The following is a 23,830-nucleotide window of genomic DNA, read 5'->3' on the forward strand; positions in this document are numbered from 1 at the left end:
ACACAATTTTGTTGTTGGGTTACCACTTGATGTCCGATGAGAAATCAGAAGAAAAACCACTCTGTATTAATTTAAAACACAGAATCGGGAAGGACAAAAGAAACTAGCTAATCCCTTCTCACCCATCTCTCTGATCAAAACTGTGCGTTCTGGCCCAGGAGGTGTGTGGGCTGTTATCTGAGCCGGTCTGTGTGCAGATCTGAATGTCAGAGCGCAGGGTACCAGGGGCCAGTCAGCACATTCAAGGCTCAGGGAGCTGGCAGAGGAGCAGACGTTAGCTCCAGGCACCTCGCGAGCGTTTGATAGCAGTGCCTCTTTGTGAGCCTGTCTGCCTGTGTGTATTATTATTATTTTTTTTACGGCTAAAATGCAGCTGTCTGCATCTAATCTTCTTCCTGGTTTTATCATCAATTCCACTTGTCTGATTTTCTCTGGGCTTTCCCTTCATCCATTTTTTCTTCTTTCTGGTTTCCCTGTATGTTTGCATCTAAAGCAAGATTGCCCGTCTTATTGTGATTGTGTGTTTGCTGTGCAGACGTCTACAGATAGGTGGCAGTATTCTCTTGTACAGCGACAGCTCTCTCTTCCCTCCCACCCTCTGGGATTTTTTTTCTCTCCCTCCCTCTGCTTGTTCACATTGTATCTTAGGGCTGCAAATTAACCTGTCACTTCATCATTTGACAAGATCTTCATTTTTATTCATTAGGACCTGGGTTGGGACTGAGTGTGTCCGTGGTCATTTGCTTCCACTGTCTCTTTCTCCTTCCGCCATTCTTATTCATTCCTTGCATTTCTATTTCTTACTATGCACCTTTTTTCTTCTCTCTGTGGCTGGTGTGGTGGCATTAGCCCTTGTTAGGATTGCACCCTGTGTGGCCGCTTCTGAGAGCAGGATGATGTTAAGGTACTAAAGAGCTGGGAAGCTGACTGTGATGAAAAGATAAATGACTGCATAAGTAAGCAATGTTTGCTCAGATCTAGGAGAGATTGTGGAGTGGTAGTGCTCCAGCTTTAGAGAAAAGCGCTGAAATAAAATGACATTGGCTTGTTTAGGGTGGATATATGGTGTATTGGACTTTATGTATTTATTTATTTAGAGTTAGTTAACTCTTCATCGAAACCAAACAGCAACAAATATATTTATGAACAAAATCTTGATAGTATAGTCATTTGCTCATATAATCCCAATTCATACAAGCAAAACACTGTCATCATTTAGAATGTCTTAAATAGGTTCAGAAAGTCTTAAATTCAATTGAAGTCATGGAATTAAATGTTCCTCAGATGCATTTACTTGAGATGCAAAATGATGATATGAAGTGGTTTCTGAAAAACTGAACAAAATGAGTTTCTGCTTAAACGAGAACAAATATCTGTCAATGTGGCATGAAAACATGTTTTCCTTTTGAATTAAGTAGATCTGACGGAACCCATTGGTAGATATTTGTTTTTGTTTTATTATAAATGTTGAAAAAATATCTTCAACACAACACACTTAATATTAGACATAATTACATTACATAATTTCACTTAGTAAATACATGTTTAGAATAAACATTCAAACACACACTGACTTTTTATGTATTAATAGACACACTTACTGTGTATGAGACTAATGTGATAAAATCACTTATGAACCTTGTCGAAAAATTTTTTTGGGGATTTCGAAAAATCTGCCATGACCATCTAAAGTTGTTAAATTATGTAACTTCCACGTTACATGCAGGGATACCAGAAAGGTGCACAACAACAGTCCACAAGTTAAAGGTTATATGCTCTAGACCACAGGAAGTTCATCCTTCTACAGTACTAGTCTTATTGCTTAAAAAACAATTTAGACTTTGCAGCTCACACATGTCTGTTTGAAATTATTATGAGCTTTTACAAGCTGCACATTTCAGCTTGTAAACTGTTTCTCAAATTACTTGTGCTACTAGTTTTTTTTTTTTTGCTTGCACCCAAACATTTCAGACAGATGAAAGCAAGGTTGGTTAGGCAGGTTATACACATATAGATTATATACTAAAATGTTTGGGGTCAGTATAATGTTTTTTACTTAAACAACTAAAAAAAATGCATGTTGTTCAGCAAGGTTAGTCATTTCAATTGTTTAAGTGACAGCAAATACATTTATAATGTTACTAAAGATTTATTTTTCAAATAGAAGATTTCTTTATCTCTTTCTATTCATCAGGAATTCTGAAAATGTATCACAGTTTCCTTTAATCGCCCTCACAGGACTAAATCAAATTGTAGTTTTAATTGTAATAATATTTTACGAAATTGTCATTGTTTTCTTTCATGAACTTTAAAACATCTTACTGATCCTAAAGTTTGAATGATATATCGTATGTTGAAATCGGTGGAGTTATATGAATGTAACTGGACACTACTGTACAATACCAGAGGTATGGAACTCTTTCTGGAAGAAAAAAAAAAGTATGTTTTTATATATAGAATTGAGATGGAATCAAGACTTGTAACATGTAGCCGCTGAAATGAGAAGTGGAATGAGCTTTTAGAAAAAAATAAAAAAAAGAAGATGCAGTATTTCATTTCTCCTTTGTCTCTCACATCATTCTGCTCTTTGATGAATCCAGAAGGCTGTTATAGTTTTGCTTTCTGTGTTTCCTCTTTTCTCCCTCTTATTTCTGCCTCTCTGGACACCAAACAAATATACTGTGTGAAATAATTTAAGTCTTAGCGTGAAGCTGAGGCAAATAATAACCAATTCTACGGACTATTACCGGACACCTGGAGACCTCAACCGCCTTTGCTTCTTTTCGCTTCTCTTCAAAAAGCGCTGTTTGCCGCAAATGTTAGCAAACCTACCTCAGTCTACCGGACTAAGCAGATTACCAGTAATTGTATGTCTATATGTGTTTGAAAAGAAGAGAGGGAGGGATGGTTAATGCCTTGAAGAAAATGGAGATCCCTGCTGGCTGTTTTGTCGTGCCCCAGAGATCAGTGCTTGGAGGTTGGGTCCTGAGGAGGGGCCCCAGCCATTGGGGCCGCCGACACGCTGAGAGATGGTTTGATCTTAGCTGTGGCAGTGCTGTTTTCGATCAGAAATCTGGAGCCCCATACACTCCATGTTTTTAGCATTAGAGAGCAGGATCTGGATGATACAAAAATGAGCCTGTTTGTCAATGCATCGTCTTGTGTTTGATCTAGAGGAGTGCATGGATTCTGAGCACTAGTACAGGTCATTGACATGTTTGGGTTTTTGTGATTAGATTCATTAATTAGTACTTAAGCAGGAGGATAATCGAGTAAAACTCATTTGTCGCATTCGCCTTCCTTGAGAAAATCCTCTCTCCGGATGATGAGCTAGTTTGACCCTGAGAACATGAGCTACATGGATGGAAGTTCTCATAAGCAGATTCAACTTTTCTCACTCGCAATCTGCCAGTTCAGACAGTTAAACGCTCAGAAACAACATCTTAAGCAAAGACGTAGGGGTGGGTTTACTTGCCTGAATCCAGTGGCATTAAATGTATTGTCATCTGCAGCATCTGAATAAATTCTGTATAAATATAAATGAATAATTTGGATTCTTAAAGGGATAGTAAATCTAAAAAACACATTTGTCTTCTTTTACTTCCAAATTAGTTCGACTTGATTTTTTCCCTTTACAATACAAAAGGAAAGGTTTTAATACTGTTCTGGTCACTCTTTTCCAAGTTTATGGTGACTAGCTTTTATGCTTTAAAAAGGCAGGCAATATAAAACTAACCTAAAAGTTCTCCGTTCTTTACTGGCTTTCTGAATGTTTCATATAAAAGTTTATAAACCTCTTTAAAACTGCATTGAATACAAGACTTGATGGACACTGTACATACATACATGTGTGTGTGTATATATATATATATATATATATATATATATATATATATATATATATATATATATATATATATATATATTTAGATTTAGATTTTTTAAAATCTAGATTAATCTCACTGTGATCTTGAAATTTATCTAGATTAATCTAGATTAAAATGGCTAATTCGAATTCTGCCGAAGGCATTCAGAATATGTTACCCAAATAAAGTTGACAAACAGTAAGTCTTTGAGAAGGGGTTTATCAAGCTAGGTGGTGCATTAGAAAAGGGGCTCATCTCCTGTTTCCAAAATGCATCACAAAGTGCTTGAAAAAGCTGTAAACTAATTCCACATTGCACGAGGTGCAAACAACATTACTCCTGTTTCACACCAATGTTTAAGTTTTTTTTTTTTTTCAAGTTTGTAGGTGTCAAGGTACAGAAACCAAATAATAGCACTGGATAGTCTTCAATGTAAAAATGAAATATACAATCTAACCTACATTTATTCAGAAACCTTCAACATTTCTCACATTATTACAGTTTTGCTATATATATCAAAAATTATATCTGGTTTCTGACTAATTTTTGGTTTGACTGTTAAAACTACAAAGAACTTCAGTCAAAAGCAGTGAGTGATTTTCATTTTCTTGGATTAACATAGCAGCCGTTAGCTAAATTAGGCGCGGTCACTTTAAGAGACGATGAACGCATCCAATATAATACACATCCCATTTTTTTCCTCAACTGTTAACTTTCACTTAAGAAATAACTGATAGTTTTTTCGAGCATAATTTCCAAGGTGGATATTTTGACATATTTTGTATGTATTTGTCGGCACAAGAGCAAAAATAAGCAAATTCGATGTTCTAGTTTTTTGAGACGCCTTTCTCTGCGTGAGCCCTGAACACTGTGGTGTTGAATTGGGCTCTTTCACATCTTTTTGTTTGTTCAAAGTGCGATTTGCATTTGTTCGTTCGGGTGCAGTAGGAACTTTGAGGTGAACTTCGCAGAAGAGAGCACGGTTCAGTGTCGCTGTCCGTGATATGCGGCTCTCTCTCTCGTGCGCACCTAACGGCACGCGCTACTCTGTTCAACTTTTTCGCGTCTAGTTTTTGGATGCTTTAATGTATAAATCGACAAGCGGTAAGGCTTAACAACACGTAAGAAAGATAAGCTTTCATGACGATGCGCAGCAGTGGCCCGTCCACTGTCCTGAGCATCTTTTTAGGCTGGCCTCAGCCAGTCGGTTATATAAAATATCAAGGTGAAAGTCATCATAGCTTGCTTAGTATAGATATGTGTGTGTGTGTGTGTGTGTGTTTATTTATGTATGTATTTATGTATGTTTGTATCTATATGTATATGTATGTTTGTATCTATATGTGAGGTTTATAATTAAAACTATGGAAAAATTCACTTTACTGTTCAGTTAGATGTCATGAACTATAATATGCAATACTTTTAGAGCATCTATTAATTAACATGTATTAATCATATAAAAAATGTATATAATCATTTTAATGTTTCATGTTATAATGTTAATGGATTGAACCTAATTTTAATGTGTTCACCAAATTTTTAAATATAACCTAATTTAAGATGCATTATTTGAAAACAAGTCGTATTTTCTTGCTCAGTTTCACTTATCAGGTAAATTGATCTTGTTGTAATGACAAGGTTTAAAGATTTTTTCGTGGAAAAAAGTGTGTATGTTTGGTTATACAATAAAATTGTTGTAATTTGTCTTTTTGCTGACTGTGTGTGTGTGTGTGTGTGTGTGTGTGTGTGTGTGTGTGTGTGTGTGAGTGTGTCTATCCTCTAATAGATGTGCAGTAGTGAATGCAGCCTCACAGCTCTCGGTCTCATAATGGGCAGTGTGGAGTCTTTAGCCCCTTCTGAATCTGAAGCCTTTGCTGATGGATAATTGCACTCCCAGCCTCTTTGCTTCTTCTTTCGAAGCTGAAAACCAAGCTCATTGCAGCTCATAAAGAATCCCCCCACTGAAGAAGAGAGTGGGAAGGTGGGGGGAATGAGGGAAAAAAGAGATCCCAAGTTGTCCTTGTGCATAAAAGTAGATTCTGCACTTCAACACCTTTTCAAATTAATATTTGTGATGGGTCTATTCTGTGGCCTAGGTTTCTGTTCTGCGCCCTTTGTTCCTGCGTTTGATGTAATGGAAGAGAGGACAAAAAGGAGATGGGAGAGAGAGGGAAAATGGTAGTGAAGTGGGTTTAAAGGGCTGCTTCTGTGAGGGCTGAAAGGCGAGTGGTGTGAATGGAGGCTGGGAGTGTTTAGGCCCATGCCTGAGCTGTAAACAGACAGGTCCAGCACAAAGGTTCGCCGCAAATGAGCACATGCTCACAGGCCTAGCGAGAACCACCCCCCTCCTCTTCTCTGCGGGCCGGCCACTCCTCGTAGCCATCTTCTGGAGACATCTAGCCAATCAGGGCCTGGTCCCCCTCCCGTCCGAAGACCCAAATTGGGCCCCTCCTCTCATTTCACAGCAGTGCCGGAATACCACCTTCTTCTACCCCAGTGCTTGGGCGGTTAAAGTCTTTTGTTTGGTTAATTGCGAGGAGTATAATATACTAGTCTCTCTGAGGTCCGCTTGAGACAATTAGACAATCGCCAGCTTTTAATGAGACAGCACCCAGTCACCCATTGGCCCCCCTCCGTCCTCCTCCAGTGGCCCTTTCGCTCATTTTTTCTTTTTGTTTGGGGGTGGCGGGAGACGTGCTGTAAAAGGGGATTGCATGCAAGTCGGACTTCCCTCGTAGTAATCAGTCTGGGAAAGAAAGAGTAGAGAAATAGACAAGAATAAAAGAGGGGTATTTTGTACTCAATCAAACTCTCATGGGGAACTCCCCTGCTTCTGAAAAGCCATGTGAGGCTTGCATTTCATCGATTCGGAGTGCGGCCGTGTCTGGGAATGGCCAGGTAATGAGCAGCCATTATCTTCGGCTCAGGGAGAGAGAGGGGCACTTTACATTGTCACTTCTATAAGCAAGAGGGCTGGTCGGAGGGCCCAAGATGACGAAACGCACCAAGGGTGTCCTGCCTCACCGTACATCTCGACAAATGGGGAAATAATGTGTGGTTTGAGAGAAATAAAGAAAGAAATCATCAATATTAATAAGCGATTCATTACATTCTATCGCCCCCTCTTTAATTAATAACCCCATTTCATGTCAAGTGTTTCAGATTCATGGGCCCCAATCTACATTTGTATAAAGTTGTGAAGGGCACTGTGTTTCTTTTTTCCTATTGTCCCTCTCTTCTTTTCTGCTATTCATTTCACCCTCCTCTTTATTATTATTATTTTTTCTTGGGCACTAATCGCTCTGTTACGACAAAGACGGGCTCCATTATTGCATCTGTGGCCGAGAAGAAAGGAAATGAGAGAGAGACAGGGCTAAGTCGTCTCCTGACACAAGACAATTAATCTCCCCTTAAAGCCTTGTCGGGTGGCTAAAATGGACACAAATGGATGGCCGGCATTAACCGAGGGAGTATAGGTAGGGATTTTAACAAGCGTTTACGAGAGTCCATTTTCTCGCTAATGAAGAGGGGAATAAGTGACCCGCCACACTGGCAACGTACACTTAAAGCTCTGTACTCCTCCATCACCCATAGATGGAAGGAGACGGGAAAAGAGAGATTCCTGGTGTTTCTTTTGGCAAACGCGAGATCTTAAGACCTCAAACGGCCAAAGATCGCTGCGCCTGCCCTCACGCGATGGCTTTTGCGTGGCCTCTCGGTCTGCCGCTGCCTTGCCTGCCAATTTAATTAAAGCTCTGCAGAGTCTAACCACTGCAGCCAAAGAAGCTGCCCTGCCCTCCAAAGAGCTTGTTTATTTAGAGCTGATGAATGCTTCAGCAAGTAAGCCACTCTGAACTTTTAATGAGTCTTCCCGTACCCAGCCAGCAGGGAATGAAAGCAAGAGGTCTGGTCAGAGGCTCGGCTGAGGGTTGACCTGAAATGGCATTGATTATTGACTGTACTGAGAGAGAGGCGTCAGTGCGTTCAGATCTGAAAGAGGAAGAGCAGTGTTGAGGATGAAAAAGGTGCCTCAAGTGTGTGTTGTTAACTCACTTACCGGCTTTGCATCACAGAGGCCGGTGCTTCTCTTTGTTGAAGGTACATGCTTAAAGGAATGTTGCGACTCAACATTGTCGTCAGTTACCACAGGAAATGAATTTCACTTGTCTAAAATTGAAAAAAAAAAAAAAGGAATGGTGATGGGTACAAATGTGAAGGCATGAGACTGGCGTGATTTAAGTTTAAAGTCTTTTAACAATATCCACAAAAAGACACCAAGATGGGATGTGATGGAACAGGAATTAATTGGTAATGCGAAAATAGCAAAGTTCACCCACCTAGAAAAGTAGCCCAACTTTCACATTTCATTGGTCAGTGCATTGGTGTAAATGAGTGATTGTTGAGTTAGGGGGACTTATGTGTTCTCTAGTACATTTTAAATAAAAAAACATAAAAAAAATTATACCTCTTTAATTACTTCTTCCCAATTTATGAGAGTTTTGAAAGGTGAAATTTGATTTCTCTATTTTGGCCTATCCCATGTCCTGAACACAGGCCATTTAACTTCCCGTCTAAATGATTTTTTCTTAAAAATAAATAAATAAAAAACATCAAAGAACTTACAATCTTTTTCCTATTCACAATAACTTTGAGTTTTCATCTCATTTTTTATTTTATTTTATTTAGTTTAGTTTTTATTTTTATTTTATTTTATTGCTTAACCCTTTTAGAGGGCAACTAAGTTTTTATCACATTTAACAGCAGAATGACAGTTTTGAAAGCAGAATGTTTAGTTTTCATTTTGAAAGCTTTACATTTACATTTAGTAGACATTCACTTGATTTATTGTGCCAGTCTTAGCAAATGTGAAAAGTTATAAGTAACATTGGAATATTTTTTTATTTTTCTTTACTACGAATCCAACGTAAAAATCCAGATTTTATTTGGATGCTATTCTACAAGTGTAAGTGTGAATTTAATACTAGTTCCCTCTCACAAACACTCACTTCAACAGCACACGTTCGACTCTGGGGAGCTTGTCTCAGTGTGTGCTGAAATTTTTCTCCCCCCATCCACAACTGAATGTATTTTACATACAAGTGTATTTTTCAGTGTCTGTATCTTGTGATCAATCTGGCAAGGTGTCATCGAGCCACAGGGGTCTGTGTGCTGTTGTGGCCACATTCAGGGAGGACTGGTCCCAGCGGCAGAAACTGAAGACTGGGGGTATTGAATTGTTAATGTGTGCACTCTTTGGCATGTTTACATAGTTGCCGACCATTTATTTGTGAATGCCACATATGCTATGAAACTATTATTCTTGCGAAGCTATGGACTTGTCCGAAGAGTGTTGTTTTGAAGTCAGTCTGTTATCGGTTAATAGATATGGGTTTATTTATTCATTCATTTTTCTGGGCGTTTTATTTATACTTTTTATTTTTTTGCTCTGCTACATTTTCTAGCTCAGTAATGAGACATATCATGGTCAGTTTGATGGCTGTACCAGAAGTTTTTTAATAGTTGTGTAAAGGCTGAACTGAAGCACAGGATGGTCCCTTGGACAAACTTCCGTCATTAAGCTGCTGCCACTCGCTGACCTGAGATGTCAGAGCTAGCGAATGCATCCTTCCGGTGTATTTGTTATCGCCAGCTGTATGCATGCGTGACTCTCAAGGGGTAAGGAGACAAACGAAGCAAACAAGACGTCAATGTTCCATTGCCGCCCACCCTCACCCCTCCCCTTGCTTGGCACCCAAACAGTTTTAATTATATCTTCTCCCGTGTAGTGCGCCTCAGTAACCAAGGAGCTGACATTGATGCATGTGCTGATAAATCCACAAACACTGGAAACGAGATTAACAAAGATTTTGAGGAAAGGGTGACAGCTAATTTTGCGCTGCGGTCCATGTCTCGTTCAGGAGTGATGTTCTGTTACAGAACCGGTTGAGAATTCAGCTTTCGTGTGGTGGAGTGGGATTAGATGGTAATATCAGGAGTTGCATAGCATATGCACTTTTTAAATTGTTTTGCTGATATTTTTTTTTTTCTCCCACTAGCTCACGTTTCATGCATCATTTTGCCAGGTAGCCATTCTTGTCCTTCGGTTTGTTTGTACTGATGTCAGAGTAATGAATGAAAGGAGAGAGGGTCTTGTTAAGAGGTAATCAGGTAAAATATCAAACCTAGGACACTTAATTGTGACTAGGCTAATATAAATAGTGCATTCTGTGTGTCGAGAGGCCACACAAACCATTCTGCATCCATATCTGTAGCTGTTTTATTTTACATGGAGCGATTCGTCTCGTGGGGGCGGCCATGTTGTTGGTCATATGACCAGCAGAATGCAGCTGTTTAATACACTTTATCTTGGTATCCTTTCACTCATGAAATCAAAAAGACTGACTCTGGATAGTACATAAGTACAATGTTATTGGTTTCCAAATAATTCATTTTGGCTCCCATTGTCCTAAATGGGTTTTAGCAATTGATCATATTTTCTGGAAAATTCAGTAGACTATGTGCAGCAAACACAACTTCACTGATCCTCTGTGACTTTCTTCTGTGGAACACAAAACATGAATTTCTGAAGAATATCCTGGCCACTCTTTTCCACATAATGAGAGTGAATTGGGACTTGCAATGTCAAACATTAAAAAATGTAATTAAAAAAAAGTATCAAATGAGTTTTGGATCATATTCATGATGGTTTTGCTTAATTTTTGAAGCTTGAAATATCTAGTCACATTCATTCCAGGTATATACAGTATAAAAGCCAGAGGTGGAAAGTAACGAATTACATTTGCTCGCGTTACTGTAATTGAGTAGCTTTTTTGTGTACTTCTACTTTTTAAAGTAATTTTTAAAATCTGTAATTGTACTTTTACTTAAGTATATTTTGTTTGAAGTATTGTACTTCGCTACATTTGAAAACACATTATTTACTGAGTACAAAAAAAAAAAAAAATCGCTCCCTGGAAACTACGGCAGTAAATAATGGGCAGGAGGGCAAGCTGGCGCTAAAATCACAAGAAAGATGAAGATTTGACATTTTAGCAAGAGGTTTTGCACAAATTAGCCAAAAAGACTGGTGCAGAGTGTGCGATATGTATGGTCTGCGACAATATCATTGTTGTTTTAACAATGTGGGCGCGCATTTACAGTGCATTCTTTCACTGTGTGATTCAGTCTTGTAAAGCGCATTTAGAATGATCACAAAATTGAAGATATGGGGCAGAAATTTACATATTTATATAATTTCATATATTAAATCAAAATCACACAAAGAATGCCGTCTTTTCCTCCAAAAACCATGATCATATATATATTAGTGCTGTCAATCGATTAAAAAAAAAAACTAATTAATCACACAATTTTTTTAACTTAATCGCGATTAATCGCAATTAAAAGACTGAAACTTTTTGGATATGTAAATGTAAAATGTAAATAATTAATGTAAACTCAAGACAAAGAAACTATTTAAATTCATTTTTGTTTAACTTGTAACATAGATTTTCTCATGTAAACAACATACCTGCAATAAACCATCAATATCCTCCAAATTAACTGTTGGCTTGAAAGCCATATTTATTACAGAAATAAAAACACAGGCATGTAAGTGCCATTTGAATTTCAAGACAATCAATGCCAATAAAAAACAAAAATGATTTCCATGTTGAATTCTAAGTGGACTGCAAAAAAATTCCAAAGTATAGTCATTGCCAGTGCTTTAAGTGGGCCAGTACGCACCGGTACTCAGTACCGCCACTTCCAAATATAGCTCTTGAGCGTACCACCATCTCTCCGTGCGCCCAGAACGTGCTTTACCGGTAAGCTCATTTGGACATCTGTTTTAATATAGGTTTTAATCTTTTACCTGCACTGCCGATTTTCAGAGCGCCCTTCACAATGCAAGCTTCCTAATTCATCCCACCCAGAGCAGAAACTACATTACCCATTCACCCTTAAATTATACAAGTGAATAGCGCATGTGTTGCTTTTCCCACTGATAAGTGTCAACAACTCAACGTGGCCGGAGAAGGTGTGTGAAACTCGTTGTGAGTGTACACAACGCTCGGTTCGGTTAAAAATCAAATACAGTTAACAACAACACTTAATATGTTTTCTTGGCTTCAGACTCTGAATACTGCAAGAACAAGATCAGAATCAGATGATTCGCTGACTGACACCTCACCAATATTGAATCCTATCACTGCAGGTCAGACTCAAGCTAATGAAGTAATGCAACTCTTTCAGGAAGGGTGACCAGACGTCCCGAAAAATTCGGGACAGTCCCTAAATCTAAACTGTTGTCCCGACTCCCGAATCTGGCCCTAATTGTCCTGAAAATTATACTAAAGCAAAATCTTGAGTATTTATTGTCTGATAAACATTAAAAACTGTCCGCGGAGGTTGAGTCGTCCTGCAGCCCCCGCTGGCTGCTCATTGGCTGCAGCATCTTTTTTCTAAAAAAGTTCTAAAAAAAGACCGTAGACGGCAAGACACAAATTTAGATATTCATTTATCTAATTAATCTATAGCCTATGCACAAGGACAATATGATCGTTTTGTCCCCTTTTTGTTTTAAAGCTTGATGAAGAGAGAGAGCGCAAGTTGCTGCAGCTGCGAGGAGGACAGTGATGCACGCGCACAGGAGTGATTGACAGTTCGCGGCACTGTGTACAAAAAATACTCCGCTACACAATTATTTCCTTATTTTCGTTTAAGCGTATTAACGTTAGCGTTACAGAAAGGTCTGATTAACGCACTGTTACAACAGTCAAATTTTTTTTACAACAGGTCAGTAAACAAGTTAATTAAGAGATTTGCGTTTTAGACACCATATTGTCTGTTTTTGCTCTATTTTTACAACAAAAAATTATTCCAAACACAGCCACCAAAGCACAGTTTTGGGTCTCTGTGCAACATAACAGTTTTTTCGTTCCTGAATGAATCAACCGTTTAAATGATTCAGTTCAATCCCAGTGACTCACTTATTAACAGTGACTTGCTGACACAGACTGGCCATTTTAATTTCACATTTAAAGTATCTTTTGATTTTTTTTTTTTTATAATTAATTTCTTATCATTTCAAATGAGTATTCAACATTTTATGCCTTGTATATCGAAACATTATTCATGCATTTGTAACTGCAGATTTGTAAATGCATTCTTGTCCTGCACTAAACAGTGTGTAAATACATCTAAATGCCACTTCCGAAGAAGCTTTTGCATTTCGTCTGCATTGAAAAGATGAGTTTGTTGATACCGATTTGCCTGGTAACAGCCCAAATGTCTTATTATTCCAAATAACTGATTCCTTTAATTAAAAACAACTAGTTTGAGATTAATAGGCCTGTGCCAGGGGTGTCAAACTCAGTTCCTGGAAGGCCGTAGCCCTGCAGAGTTTAGTTCTAACCCTGCTCCAGCACACATATCATGTAGTTTTCAAATAAACCTAAATGATTAGATTAGCTGGATCAGGTTTGTTTAATTAGGGTTATATTTGAACTGTGCAGGACTGTGGCCCTCCAGGAACTGAGTCTGACACCCTTGGTCCCATTTTTGCCTCCCCACCACTGTTAAAATGTAACCAAGTAATTTTTACTCTGAGTAAATTTTAAACGAGCTACTTTTTACTTTTACTTGAGTAGATTTTTAGACTGGTACTTTTACTTGTACTTAAGTAAAATTTCATTCATGTAATGGTACTTTTACTTGAGTAGAATATTTTTGTACTCTTTCCACCTCTGATAAAAGCACAATATTCAAAATGTATTGTTGTTTTCAACAGAATAAATTAAGTCATCTTTATGTTCCCTTACATCTCTTTCCACCTTTGTTGGTGCTATCATGAGCACTCATCTTATCTGCGGCAGTAGGGTTTGTATATTGAACAAGACTGACCTCTGTGTTTTTGGACCTGCTAACTGTCTTTAAAGGCTTGATCTGCCATCTGGAGAGAAAGGTATCGCTTCTCTTTACTCTTTCTCTCAGAAGACCAGAGACAAGCAGATAACAATCATATCTGCCACTACTGATTCCTCACGTCTCTGTCAGCCGCGTGTGTGTGTGATGGGGGCTTCTGAGACCGCTGGCAATCCTCTGCTCTCCACCTTATTTTGTATCTATATGGCAGAAACATCATGTAGTTTTTTTTTTTCCCTTTCTCATTCTTTTTTTCTCTCTCTTGTTTCTTTTTTTCTTTTTTTAGTCTGTCTCCCTTGCAGCCTTCCCTTTCAGAATCAGTTCCCCATCTTCATTTGCAGGCAGCTGACAGCTTCTTTTACTTTTCTTTGTCATTTCCCCCCTTTCTTCTCCCTCTTTTTTCGCTTCTTTTCTCGCCCCTCGTCCTTCTCCATCTGCTTAGCTTTTGTTTGCTCTGGCCCTCTCTCATCCCAACTTGATAATGAGGAATGTGGTGTGACCCTGACCTCCATTGGTCTGGCGATGGCCTCCGACCTCCACATGTTCTCCTCTGTCCTCTTTTTGACAGCGTGATTAATTACCCAGTTTTATGATTTATGAGTAAGCAATATGTTAAAAAAATAAAAATAAGCCAACAGGTGAAGTTAAAAAATATTCCTTCTCACAACTGCATTCATGTTTATGGGAAAGCGGTGTACTCACTGCTCATGCTGTCGTGAAGTGTATTTGTCTCTATTGTATAGCCAAAAGTTAGTTTGAGAAGCTCTGCTCCAAAACCTGTTGAGCTGCGTAGTTTTCTACATAGGGCACCGACTTCTAAGATGGCATACTATCTATTATGAAACCTTGTAAGTGACTGATTTGGAGTGATCTTTTTAGACGACAACAACACATTCAACACAAATAGTGTTACACGTGAAACACACAGGGAAGTTTTTTGTTAGCATGTTGCTAAGCTAGCAGTGCAGTACTTTTAATTTTCTGATATTAATTGAAGTCCACAGTCACTTTTCTCAGTGTAGCACATTCATAGATTTCCTTCACATGGCTTGCCACCTTAAAATGTGAGTTCTTTAGATTGCAGCATGATTTTTGTTAACTTTTAGTACAGCTTTTGCGTAGAACCATCTATGGTTCTTTAAAATGCAGACTCTTTAGTGAGCTCAGCTAGCTTTGGGAACGTTTCCTTTTGATGATAATACATAGACATGGTAATCCTCCTCGCTTGTTGGTGAAATCATTCTAGGAAGTAATATTTCACTGTAATATATTCTCATTTAATCCAATGATCAGTGTCACCTTGGAGACCACCAGCATGTCTTTTAGCTCTCCTTCTCTGGGGCCACAATAACAAAGTAGAGGTCAAGGGATTCCACTTTAACCCTTGACCTCAAGGGGTGGCCACAGTCAGTGGTGGTCAGGAAGATTAATACCCTGTAGGACACTCATTATTCATACTCAGCCAGAGATAGATTACACAGGAATATGAAGTTTGAAAATGCTGCTCCGCTCAAGAGGCCTTTAGCCTCTGATCTGTTAGTGCTAAATGTCTGGCTTAGCACGAATGCTTTTTATGTCTTTGGTCTCTTTTAATAATCTAGTTTTATTATAAAACTTTTTTTATTTCATTTTATTCTTTAGTCTTGTGTTTGTTTTTTTGTGCTTTGTGTGTGTTTTGGGCTGAGCTGAACTGAATTGTTATTTTAATTTTTTAATTTTATATTTTATAATAAAAATAAAAATGGGCCTTAACAAGTGTCTAAATTTAAACCAAAAGCTTCCTTAGCTTTTATGCTGGTTTTTATGTTTAATAGCGCTGTCGCACATCTGTGCATATGTTGGCAGCCTTGTAATAAACCACTAATCACGTACAGTATGGTTACCTTGTCAAAGCAAACACCCTTTCCATCTCACACGTATGGAATAGAGTCACACTGTCTCCTCCCTTTCAGTGTATGGTCGTTTATATACGGAACAGTTTGAGATATCATGGGGCAGCAATCTTTTTAAGTGATTTATACCACCTATCACCGTCATTAAAAATGCACATGAGCGCAATATAGAAATATAAATCATGAAGCTAAAGGCATGCCCACTGTATAGCTGAATTATTCATATTCCTCCGCCTCCACGTCATAAACACACCTCTGGACCTCAGTACTGCCACACCTGCTACTAATGCTACTGTACATGTGGGAATGGAGCTGATGGATGGTGTCACTTATTTATTTGCATTTATTTTAATATATAAATACATACATAATAATTCATATTTAATATGTATTTTTGTTTTATAATAAATATGACATGCAATTTACAACCCATTTTACTTTCATAATAAATTAGCAAGTCAGTGTATAGTCAAAACAAACCGAACACAGGAGCTTGATTTAATCCATCATAATGTTTGCTTTGTGAATTATTAGACTAAGACTGCTTTAAGAAAGTAATTTTTGTTTTGTTTTTTGGTTTCATGTAGACTTGAAATGTTTCCGTAGTAAGTGTCTGTAGACGTATTGGTGTTTAGTGGTTTGTCTGTTTGTAGGTCAGCATTGTTTCTCTGTAGTGGTAAATGGTGTTTCCCTTCTGCCACAGTCACTTCTTTTTGAGCGATTGACATGTTGCCCTCCTGTAAAAAGTTGACAAATGATTTCTGTAACATTTACTTACACAATCGATAGCTTTGACAAATTCCACCTGCACCATGATTAATGCGACACCACCCCGACTCGCCATCTTTCTCTCTCTCTCTCTCTCTCCCTCCCTCACTCACTGTTTTCATTTTGTCTCTCTCTCTTTCCCTTCTTTCTTTCCCTGTCTTTCTTGCCCTCAAGGGGTTGCACAGCTCACTGAAAGCAGATGTGTGTGTGTGTGTGTGTGTGTGCGTGTGTCTTCGATCATGAGCGAGGTTTCCCAACATCTCTTTGATAAAGCCAAAGCCCCGAGCTGTAACTACAGTGTTGTAAACAGCGGGACAGCTTAATCACAGCCATGCGTCTCAGTCAGCTGTGCTGCTCAAAGCCTGGCTTATGTCTTTCCTCTTCCCCACTTCCACACGCAGTAATTTACTGTATGGATTTTAAAATCTCTGAAGATCTTATGCCTCACAGTCATTTAATGGACATTTACAAGGCCCTGAAAGTCCATCCAAAGAATGTAACGCATGCAGACGTCTTTCCTTGATTCCTGCTGCGTACAGGTGGGAGGTATGCATATGATATATGAGTCAATTATATATATATATATATATATATATATATGTGTGTGTGTGTGTGTCTGTGTGTGTGAAATACATTGAACACATTAACTATTCTTTATTTTATTTGTCTTTGTGTTTAAAACTAGAGTATCGCAAAGAAAAAGATGAATTATAGTAAAAATCTAAAATCAACGTCTCATAAAACCATAAAACTAATATTACAAAATGGAATGTATAATGTTTTGGTTATTGGAATTTGTATGATCATAACTTGATATTTTATTATTATTATTCATATTCATATTATATATATATATATATATATATATATATATATATATATATATATATATATATATATATATATATATATAAATGATAAATACACATTATTTCATATACATACATATATATATATATATATGTATATGAAATAATGTGTATTTATCAGTTCAATATTATATGTAAAACTTATTGGCATTGACTAGAAATTTAAAACTATTGCATCCCAAATTTTAAAAATTAATTAAAATGACTTGTGTCATCGCTTGGCAACAATACATGAGCAAACACTTTCGTTGAGCCATACAACAGCCCTATATAACATGTTGTGTAAAAATGTCAATATTGTCTTTGCTGTGCATCGCTGTATAAACAGTACTTCAAAATCTCAACTCGCCGACAGTGTACGGTATATACCAGCTTACTGCCCAGATCGAGTGCTGTGTATTTCTGTGTGTGTCGTCTCATCCAATCAGGACCGGGTATATTTGTAAAGAGGAGCAGAAGGAACTGGGGGGTGAAAGCGGTCTTAATCTCACAGAGAAAAAAGAGAGAGGAGGTTTGTGTGTGGTATCTCGGAGAAAAGGATAATGGCCTCTCGCACAGTAGAAAAGAAGCCCATGTAGCGCCGCTGACAGACAAGGTCACCCAGAACTGTGGGGTGGGGGGTAGAGGTGGCCTTGAAAGGCAGGCCTCAAGCTCACCCTCACAGAGCTCGGGTTTATAATACTGTATCCTAGATTTACATTCACCTGGAGGGGGCACACCACACCAACCTGTAATGAAAGACTGTAATACGGACCCGTGCCGCTCACTGATTCTCTCAGTATGTGAAATGCATTGCCGGTCAGTCAGTTTGTCTCATGTGTTGCTTCGCTTCTGTATTCGTAAGGGTTATGCAAATGTTATTATTGTTATTACATTTGCCCAATATGCTTAAGGGTGTAATTTTTTAGTTTTTGTAATCAAATCTTTTTTTTTTCAATTCGCATCTCTGTTTGAATTTTTGTGTGTGTGTGTCTAAATACCTGCCGACCCTCCTCAGATCATCAGTTCCCTCCGCCAATCATCATGCACTGTCCTTGATGCCTCTTTCTCTGTGATTGGCTGGACTCCTCAGCCGTAGGCATTTCCACAGACGACAGCCAATCAGAGAACAGGACGCACACACACAGGGGGCCAGGCCAAGGCCGTGCTGTAATGGAGAGTCTGTCCGTCGCTTTTAACACCGAGAGCTCGCCACCTCCTGCTTTGATCGCACACACACGCGCACACACACGTTAACATGCTCTCGTTGTAAGATGTAAAAACATGTTGCTGTGTCAAGTTACATGTCGATTCCTGTGCAAATGGTTACATGTGGAACATACTCATTCACATGGAGTTTTTATCTCACACACGCATAGACACATACACTCCTGACTGCTATCAAATGTGCTTTGTATCCATCAAGTGTTGTTATCATCGAGCAATACACACTTTAGTCAGAGACCCAAAGGAGACAAAAAAAGAGACACACTCACTTCAAAGCCAAGCAAAAGGGCCGCATATAGATAAAACTGTGCTGTTCATCAGAGGTGGAGGAATATTAGGAATGTCTCATTTCAGCCATTCAGACTTAAAATAGAGTTTATTTGAGAAGGGGTGATTTGGGGGACACGGCGTCATCGCTGTACTTATCAATTACGCATCTAACCGGATCAAACCGAACAGCCCGTTTTTGTGTTTGTATCAGTAAATGTGCAAATACGCTGTGGCAGAAGGTTTTCATGGTGATGGATCCTTTGTAGCGTTTGTTTGGCCGCGTAGAAACTCTCTCAGTTCTTTCATCTCGAGCTCTATGCATTCCCTCACCCCATCTTAAACCGGCTTCTTGAAAGGTGAGCTGTTTTGTCGTATAATTACAACAACACTCACACACACTCAAATGAAACCCAGAGAATTTTCCAGAGTGTCACTGCGGTGTCAGTCACAGCTCAGAGAGATCAAGTCATTGTTGTGTTATGTGCAAGAAGCCGGCCGGTCTGAGACAGCCGGACAAAAGAGCACTAAAGAGGCAGTCCAGCGGTGGGTTATGAGGGTCTGAGCCCCAGTGAGGGGCTGCGGTGACCTGCGCTGACCGCTGGCCCAGGGGCCAGACCCTGTCGCCACTTGCCCCTCGAGGAGGTGTCTGCCAGGGCAGGAGGGCATGGGAAGAAGCCAGGATATAGCAAATGTGTAATAACAGAGAGAGAGAGAGAGAGAGACGCTCTGCAGTCTTTCAGATAACAGGACGCACATCATTGCGAAGTTTGAACACTAAACATAGAAACAGAAGCCTGCTCATGAGTGCTGGTTATTTGACAGTAACTATTAGAGGCATAATATTATAAATGATCATCATGTTCTATTATATATATATATAAATTGTCATTTGAAAAAAAAAAAAGATTATATATATATATATATATATATATATATATATATATGTGTGTGTGTGTGTGTGTGTGTGCGTGCGTGCGTGCGTGTGAGTGTGTGTGTGTGGGGGGGGGTGTGTGTGTGTTATTAGTATTCTTATTTCATAATAATATTCATAATTAGTTTATATAATTTTGTATTATTCGTTTGTACTATTCTTTTGTAATATACAGACTCAGTTCAAACCTTTTTCTGGATCATTTAATTTGTACATTTTTTAATTAACTTTATACTTTAGATAAATGTGAAAAACTTGTTCATTTGCTGATATTTTAACAACTGCTGATTGAATTTTTGACAATTTTGAGGGAGAAATGAACATTTTGGATTTTATGATAGGAGTGAAGAATGCTGAAAATACCCCGTGTTGCTGGAAATATGTTTTATCAATATGGGAAATATGAGATCAGTGGCACTACATGGACCTAAGTTCAAAACAGTTCAGTTTAGTCAACTTACGGAAATTATTGTATGACCTCTGCTTTAAAGACATTATTATTTCAAAAGATAAGATAAGAATGGGCAAAGGGGAGTTTGTTGGTTTTTCAGTCATTTATCCCAGCTGCCACCAGTGGGCAGTGGCACCGAGCTTCACTCAGCCTCTTCACCACACTGTGTAACCACTACACCAACATCACCAGCCTGCCAGACACCAACCAATAACTAAACATTTCAACCCTACTTCTGGTCAGTTTAGACTAACTCTGATAAACGCCTCCTCTGCTTTTCCACACCACAGGCTGTCTGACTGGATTTCAGAGAACATGACATTTATTTAATCAGAAACTGAGTTCAACAGCAATTCATTATACTGGCTGCAGTTTTATAATTTAATGATCGCATTGATTTTGTGTTAAATGTTTAATATGTATGCAATTTAATTTGTTTTATATTTAACTGTAAATTAAATTCTGATTTTAAAATGTGTTATAAAATCTGTTGATAACTGTATGAGCACATAATAATCTTATATAAGTGTTTTTAATTCTTATTAGTTGTATTAGTAAAATGCTGGTGTGAGATTATTTGTATTGATTAGACGTGAAAATGCTTGCTTGACAGTCCATCCTGTTAAATAATTGTAATTGTTTGCTATTGACAGAAGTTTAATTTTTAATTAGCTGTTTTAAAAATTAAACCTTTGTGTCTTTGTCGCTGCAGAAATGCAAATAGTTTGAAGCTCTTATATCGGTGGGGGAAAAATATATAAGTTGTCATCTAGAAATCTTTTTTTTTTTTTTTGCTTCAAAAGTATTGATTAGATACCTTATAATAAGAATGTTTTGTGATTTAAATGCTATTCATATTTCAACACATGTAGTTTTTATGTAATTGAAATAATTATACTTTTAAATAATTGTATTTAATTTCTGAAAGTAATTTATTTGTTTTAAAATAGTCATTCTTATTGATGTAGTAGCATTTTTTTTTTTCAGCCGTCTTGGAGAAACATTGATTTTTATGATTCTCTTCTGCAGGAATTTGGCTGTGTATTATGCATTTATTCATATCTGCCCTTCTCTCTATAAAGACACTTTAATACCACCGAGACACTGATACAAATTCATTATTAAAGGCTTTAAATGTATTATTTGTTTATTTATTGTTTTGCTTTTTGTATGGTATGTTTTTTTGTTTCTTTGGTTTTATTTACAGCAATGTTAGACAAAAATTAGACATGCATCTAAACAAAAAAAATAATACTTTTGACTTATAAAAAATAAATATATTCCTGGATTTCCTCAGTATTAGTATTGCTCTTTATGGTGAATGTCAGCGCACTAAGTGAAGCTGAAGCTGAATTTGAGCGCACATGAAAGCAACACTGACCTCGGTTCGCATGGAGAGCCGCTCTAATCCCTCTCCCAACAGTTCACTCCTCTACCGCATGCAACACAATGCCGTGACTCACAGCGCTGGCATACATGCCTCTCCCCGGACACCTTGCTTTATTATGAAGGCCCGGTTTGTTTTGGCAACTCAGACACAATCAGAAAGAGCATTGGAGCCTGTGTATTTGTTTATTCATTTGTATGTGTGCTTTGTCTCTCAGGAGGGCTACGGGGTGATTGTGCTGAACCCCAACGAAAACTCTCTGGAGGTGGAGAAGGTTCCGGATTCAGCCAAGAATCCGTCCCCGGATGCCTCTGATGAGCCGGCTGAAAAGAGAGAGAGGAAGGAAGAGCGGGAGAGCAAGAAAAAGAAGGACTTTTATGAGAAGTATCGCAACCCGCAGAAGGAAAGAGAGATGGAGCACATCCCGATACGAGTGAGTGGCTGAGGGAGGGTGATGGGTATGGAGAGAGAGAAAAGAATATGAGGTGAAATAGAGGGTGAGAAGGGTTTTAGGGCCACACATGTGGAGACAGGAGGCTGTGGAGAGTTTGGACAACATCCAGATTTTAAATCAACTCACTGTTTTATTCCCTGATGCGCTTTCTACCAAAGTGCTTTCCCATTTCAATTCATTAATTTAGTTTTAATAGACAGTATACATTAGTTATCTCACAGTTTTGAACCATTAGGGAGAAGGACATTTTCATTCTAGAGAGCATCTGATTGGACAAGTTCCTTTCTCAGTAAAGAAATGCAGTAAATGTTAAATGCAAATATCTGCTAAGTTAATTTTGTCAACATTTAAGGACTTGATGAAACAGAAGTAGCAGCAAATCCTTTCTTCAATATTTTGATGCACATCCAAGTATAACAGGTTGAAAAAATACAAATAAAAGGAAGGTGGGGACTTGACTATATACTGTAGATTTTGAGAAGTGTCCGTTGCTCTCAAAAATTGAGGCTACATGGTTTAAGCTGATTAAGTGATTGGAAAAGTATGGCATATGTCTACAGAGAGAAGCATGTTCTTTTCACAGGAAGATATTTTCATTAAAAATGATTGGGTCATAAAAATGCATGGATGAATCGTTCACAATAACATCAATAACAAGCATTTAGAAAATGGATAGCATGGATTTTCTTTTCATGCCGACTTCAAGAGTACAAAGCATGCAAATGACCTTAAAGCCAACAGGAATGTAATGGTATCTTTACAAATATCTGATCTTAGTCCCAGATTGTACCGATTTCAAAGATTATACCTCTTAAACACACATTATACATTATGCACACCACAGATGATACATTCTAAATCAGAGAAACAAATAATTTCTAATGCAAGGCCATGAGGCAACCGGATGAAACAAGGAAGCATGAATTGGCAATACATCAGAAAGTTCTTTTTTTTTTTATCACCATTTTGCATATCGTCACACTCCTTGTGCTGTCATGCACCATCGTTGACTCAGTAGCGGTGTGTGAGCTGTCAACACACTCCTGAGGCTACGGTCACACACACACACACACACACAAGGCACACTGAGGTTTCATTATCTGCACTATTAGCATCAAGTCAGCTTTAAAACCATCAAACCTCTCACTTTTCTTCTCTTTGTAAACAAATTCTCTTAATTAACCTCTTTTTATCGCCATAAACCAACTCTGACACCTGTCCTTCCTTAATAAATTCTCATTGAGGACAGAATTCTGTGGTGTTGCCCAGATGAAGATGATTTTTAACACAGACACACACACCACACACACGTGCGTGCATGTTCAGTAAGAGAAAAAAAAATCTATGAAATAGCCATCAGTGAGTGTGAATCTGCGATTTCAACACCTCGTCCATTTCTGAGGCGTTTCATCAGTGTTGATGTGGTGAATAGAGGAAGTTGCTCTCCAGGATGTTGTGTATAATGGAAAAACAGTATCTATAAAAGCCGGATGCTACTAACATCTTCATGCGCACATGCAACAATGTGTGTTGAGAAAGAGATCGAGAAGGAGTGTGTGTACATCTCCTGAAATGGAGGAATGGACGAACCCATATTAATGTCTTTATAAATATTTCAGCTGGGATAGTTTGGGATTCATATAATGAGACGACTTACCATCTCTCTCGCTCTCCTCCTGAACTTTTGGCACATTAGAAGTCTAGTAGTATGAGATTGTTAGTCTAGTTCTGCCTGCTTTCCATGCATCAGACCGGCGCGAGCTGCACCATCACAAGCACGTGCGCTGATGAATGTGTGTCTGTGACTTATAC

General features: G+C 38.3%; 1 protein-coding gene across 2 annotated transcripts in view; it reads left to right on the forward strand.

Moving 5' to 3' along the window:
* Nucleotides 1-23,830, forward strand: part of LOC127999018 (cotranscriptional regulator FAM172A homolog) — a 166,777-nt gene that overhangs the window by 43,938 nt on the left and 99,009 nt on the right. For both annotated transcript variants that reach the window (XM_052592155.1, XM_052592156.1), the window contains exon 7: nucleotides 21,782-21,997. In XM_052592155.1, coding sequence (XP_052448115.1) covers nucleotides 21,782-21,997 — 216 coding nt within the window. The remainder of the gene's footprint in view (nucleotides 1-21,781; nucleotides 21,998-23,830) is intronic.

Source organism: Carassius gibelio, chromosome A5 (assembly GCF_023724105.1).
Source record: "Carassius gibelio isolate Cgi1373 ecotype wild population from Czech Republic chromosome A5, carGib1.2-hapl.c, whole genome shotgun sequence".
Lineage (NCBI taxonomy): Eukaryota > Metazoa > Chordata > Actinopteri > Cypriniformes > Cyprinidae > Carassius > Carassius gibelio.